The 4,981-nt window shown below is 45.4% G+C and overlaps 1 protein-coding gene across 1 annotated transcript; it reads left to right on the forward strand.

Moving 5' to 3' along the window:
* The first annotated feature begins 262 nt into the window (after nucleotides 1–262).
* Nucleotides 263–3,881, forward strand: RPS16 (ribosomal protein S16). The gene is made up of 6 exons (XM_024196686.2): nucleotides 263–306; nucleotides 386–441; nucleotides 1,310–1,411; nucleotides 2,608–2,704; nucleotides 3,485–3,532; nucleotides 3,663–3,881. The coding sequence occupies exons 2-6, from the start codon at nucleotides 394–396 to the stop codon at nucleotides 3,806–3,808; spliced, it is 441 nt and encodes a 146-aa protein (XP_024052454.1). The 5' UTR covers nucleotides 263–306; nucleotides 386–393; the 3' UTR covers nucleotides 3,809–3,881.
* The last annotated feature ends 1,100 nt before the right edge of the window (nucleotides 3,882–4,981 follow it).

A 4,981-nucleotide genomic window follows, 5' to 3' on the forward strand; every position in this document is an offset into this window, starting at 1 on the left:
TGGTGCTGGGGCCACTGGGGAGCTGATGCTGTGGCTGGTGCTGAGACTGGGGGAGCAGCGGGGGCGTGGAGGGGGGGGGCGCTACGGGTGACGGTCGCGCCCTGCACCAGCCTCTTCCCGGCAGCTCTCTCCGCCCCGCCGCTTCCGAGACTCCTGTCCCCCTTCCTTCGGGCAGCCGTAAAGCGCGGCGGGAGGGAGCCGTCTCGCGCGGCCGGAAGTCGGGCTGCGCTTTGCGGCTGGGCTGCCCCTGAGAAGCGGCTCCGGAGGCCCCGCTCTCTCTTTTGCTGCTGCTGTCGCTGGCGGAAGGTGAGTTTTCGGCAGCTCCGCGCCCCCCCCCCCCCCGGCTGGGCCGCGCGCCGCTCACCGCCGTGTCTGTCTGTTGCAGGAGGAGCCATGCCGGCCAAGGGGCCCCTGCAGAGCGTCCAGGTCTTCGGGCGGAAGGTGAGCGAGCGAGCGAGCGGCAGCGCCCCCGGGACAAGGCCGCGCTCCCCGGCCCGGCCGCTGCGGCCTGTGCGCTCCGCGGCGGCCTGGGAGCCGCAGGGGCCTCCACGTGTCTAGCCCGGGCCCAGCCAGGCGGGGTGGCCGGTAACCCCGGCCCGGGGCTCCCGCCGCGGAGCTACCCGGGATGTAGCCGTGGGGGCACCGCGCCATCGGCCGAGCCCGTCATCGCGATGGGAGCCAGGCCGCTGCGATAGGCGTGAGCTGCAGCACCCCGTAGCGTGCACAACAGCCCCCCTGCTACGCCCACCCACAGCCCCCCATAGGTGTTGGAAGTGGGGGTACGGCGGCGCTCCCTGACTTGAAGTAGTTTCCATCATGTACAGGGTTTACAATATGGGTCAATGGCTCTCAGCGCCCCCACTATACAAATTGTTCCAGTGCCCCTGCTCTCCCCGCCCCCCGATCACACACAGGTAACACTGTAAAAAGCCTTCTCCACGGCATGACTTGCAGAGATGGCAGACGGTGAAGGTAATGGCTCTGCCTCTGGGCCTCTCCTGCTCCCTCCATGATCTAGGAGGCCTGGTTGCTGGTAGTAAATTATGTCATCACACTTCCCACGTGTAGATCAAATTTTGTGTGTTTTCAGCAAAGCTGACTCGCCTATATATTTTTTTTATTTTAAGTCCTCATCTGACCTAGTATGTTTCAGTGGTTTGCAGCAGTGGCTTTGCTTTAAATGAAAAATACTTTTTGAAATCTTGAGTGTCATAATCTAGACTGAAAGCACTGTATGCTAGTCTCTAAAGCAGTTGGTGCACAGTTAATAGTATACGAATGCTTTACTCATATATGCTTGCTTTTTTAGAAAACAGCTACTGCTGTTGCTCACTGCAAGAGAGGAAATGGTCTCATTAAAGTGAATGGAAGACCCCTGGAAATGATTGAGCCTAGAACCCTGCAGTACAAAGTAAGCACTTTTTTGGTTTTCTTTGGACATTATTCTATGTTTATGTACTATATATGTGGAAGAGCAGAAGAGTTTCTTGTTGCCATGATGACATACAGTAGATCAGGGGCGGGCAAACTCTTTGGCCTGAGGGCCACATCTGGGTATGGAAATCGTATGGCGGGCCATGAATGCTCACGAAATTGGGGGTTGGAGTGCAGGAGGGAGTGCGGGCTCCTTCTGGGAGTGCGGGCTCTGGGGTGGGGCCAGAAATGAGGAGTTCAGGGTGGGGGAGGAGGCTCTGGGCTGGGGCAGGGGGTTGTGGTTCCCAGCCAATTGGAGCTGTGGAGGTGGTGCTTGGGCAGGGGCAGCGTGCGGAGCCCCCTGGCTTCCCCTACACATAGGAGTCGGAGGGAAGACATACCACTGCTTCTGGGAGCCCCGGCACACACGGAGCGGGGCAAGCCCCCAACCCCGCTCCCAGGTGGGAGCTTGAGGACCTGATTAAAATGTCTGAAGGGCTGGATGCGGCCCCCGGACAGTAGTTTGCCAACCCCTACACTAGCCATCTCTTTTTTTAGTGGCCATGTAGGCTGTTAGCTGTAGCTTGACTATTTGTAAGTTTTGTATACAATTTTAGATTTTGGAGTTGAGTACTCAGGTTAAATAATAAAAGCTTAGAAGTGTATCCTCACTCAAGTCACTTTGCAAAATGGGATTTGAGCTTCTGTATCATTTAGGTGCTTTTCTCAATTTTACTCTGATGTATTTTCTCAATTCATTTATTCTTATTAGTGTTGAATGGAGCAAAGCATACATGTTGATAGGTGTTAATCGTCCTTAGATCTAACTTCATAAAGTTTAATATTACCTAGTTTGACTCATCAGTTAACCTCAAAGCACTTTACAAAGTATCATTGCTCCCATTTACAAATGGGGAAACTGAGGCACGGGAAGCAAAGTGACTTGCCTAACGCCACCCAGCAGCAGAGTTGTGACAAGAACCCAGGTCTCTGCTCTTATCCACTAGTGACTAGGCCACATTGCCTCAGTGGTTTTTATTTAATTACCTTAGTGTGTGCATTGTAAATTCAAGGCTCATAGCACCAAACATTTTATAAATCCATGCTTAGAAACCTACTCAAAACACTGATTGCTGCCTCTTGATTATAAATATGTTCTCATAATTTAATACAATTTTTATGTCTATTTCTTAGTTGCTTGAACCTGTTCTTCTCCTGGGCAAGGAACGCTTTGCTGGTGTTGACATCAGAGTCCGTGTTAAGGGTGGCGGCCATGTAGCACAAATCTACGGTACGACTCTTGTACAAGATCTTTAGTATGGGCTGGAATAGATTAAACTACTTATTAATAAATTATAAATATTTTTTATCTTAGGGAATAAACACCATCTACAGTTTAAAGCTTTGGCTATTACAAATACCAGTTTAATGGGTGTATCTTGAACTATACCTGGATTACCTGCTCTCATTTATACACATGAATGATCTTTTATGGAAATGATGTGAATGAAACTGGCATTAGCATTTCCCTCTTCCAGGGTTATATAAATGATTACGTGTGATTGGTCATAAATTGGATTTTGGGATGAGGTTAAACAGCATTTTCTAACTGCACTGCAAAGTCAAGCAGTTATTTGTCTCGGATAAAATTGCTCAAATAAAAATCCTAGAATCAGAATTTAACTTGTAACTTATACACATTGGGCAAAATAGAACATAAATTGCTTTTCAGAAGTGTTAACGTGCTGCTGCTAGTTAAGGCCTGAACATTCATTAAAATGATATGGCTCAGAAGATGCACAGGAAGCAAGTAGATGTATTAACCCAAATCTTCATCTGTTTTAGTTAACCATCCTGACATTTTAAAGTCCAGTTTTTGATTAAAGGGTGTGGCTTGAGGTGGAAGGCGTATGACACAAAATGGTTTGATATGGTTTTATCATTACACTTATAACTATTTTTCATTTGTCAAATTCATTTCTGCCAACCCCTCCCCAAACCCTTTGCCATGTTTTCTATGTAAACCTGAATTTATTGGATATTATTGTTAACTTGTCTCTTTCCTCAACAGCAATTCGTCAGTCTATTTCCAAAGCATTGGTGGCTTATTATCAGAAGTGTAAGTTGATTGTTTTGATTTTGTTTTACTAGCCTTTTTGAAGTGTTTAGCTTCAGACATTAAGTGCTATACGTAGAACAGTAATAGATGGCGGTATAGAATGTTAGTCACAAATGTGATCTTTTTTCAGATGTTGATGAAGCTTCCAAGAAGGAAATCAAGGACATCTTAATCCAGTATGATAGGACCTTACTGGTTGCGGATCCTCGTCGTTGCGAGTCCAAGAAGTTTGGTGGACCTGGTGCCCGTGCACGCTACCAGAAGTCTTACCGTTAAAATTGTTCTTTACCCTTGTATCTTGCAATAAATATGAGGAAAAGTTAATAAATATTTCAAGTTTCTAAATCTAGTATTTGGTTTATATTGGATAACTCTGGTTTTTTTTTTAGGGTTGGGAGTCCTTCGGTAGTTAAATATTTTATTAATATAAGAGAGCTGACCTTAAAAAAAACCACAGGGGAAGTGCTGGTATCGAGAAATAAAGAAAAGCACTTTGCTGCTGTTAGATACACATTTTTTTTTCTTTGTTTCAAACAATAAACTCCCCATACTGTGCTCCATGCACCCATGACAAACCACTAACAAATCTAGCAGCATAGCTTCTAAAATTGTTAACCCTGGGAAATTAAAAGATCTTATCTCAACCCTCCCCCAAACCCTGACCAAATGCTACAAAGCTGTATTGCTGTTTTGGAGCAAGAGGAGTATGTTTCCTTCTCTGTTGAAAAATCTACAGTGTATGCATGTTGAAGTGCAGTAGCAGACTTCTTAAAATACCCTTGTGCTATGTGAATTTTTACATTTATATTCAAGACTAGAAAACTGATTTTTTCCAAAAATCACGAAAGCTTTCATATGTCCATCATTCAAGCTAAAAAATGCTTAAATATAATTACTTACAATGCTTCAGAAATACTGAACATTGAAAGGGTTGTACAATGCTCTGAAAATGAGAAAAAGGTCCTTACTCTGAGGTGCTTTGATACTAATTTGGGCACATGTAATACACCCATAACAGATGAGACACAAAGGGGTGCAGGTAAGAATGATATGTGATTTACAAAGCCCCCTGAGTTATCAGTTTGAAGGACAGACATGTTTCCTGTCTCACAAGATTGGGGAGGCAATTCCAAGCCTTGGAAGTAAATGTGTAAGATCTGAGATTGACTAAAAGCAGACACATGGGGAGTAATTTGGAGGAAGATCTAGATTAGCGGTTCTCAACCAGGGGTATGCGTACCCCTTTGGGTACTCAAGATGTCTTCCAGGGGGTACAACAACTCATCTAGATATTTGCCTAGTTTTACAACAAGCAACATAAAAAGCCCTAGCAAAGTCCGTACAAACTATAATTTCATAAAATTTGTTTATACTGCTCTATATACTATACCCTGAAATGAAGTACAATATTTATATTCCCATTAATTTATTTTATAATTACATGGTAAA

This window comes from Terrapene carolina, unplaced genomic scaffold (assembly GCF_002925995.2).
Source record: "Terrapene carolina triunguis isolate 2854851 unplaced genomic scaffold, T_m_triunguis-2.0 Scaffold68, whole genome shotgun sequence".
In the NCBI taxonomy this organism is placed as follows: domain Eukaryota; kingdom Metazoa; phylum Chordata; order Testudines; family Emydidae; genus Terrapene; species Terrapene triunguis.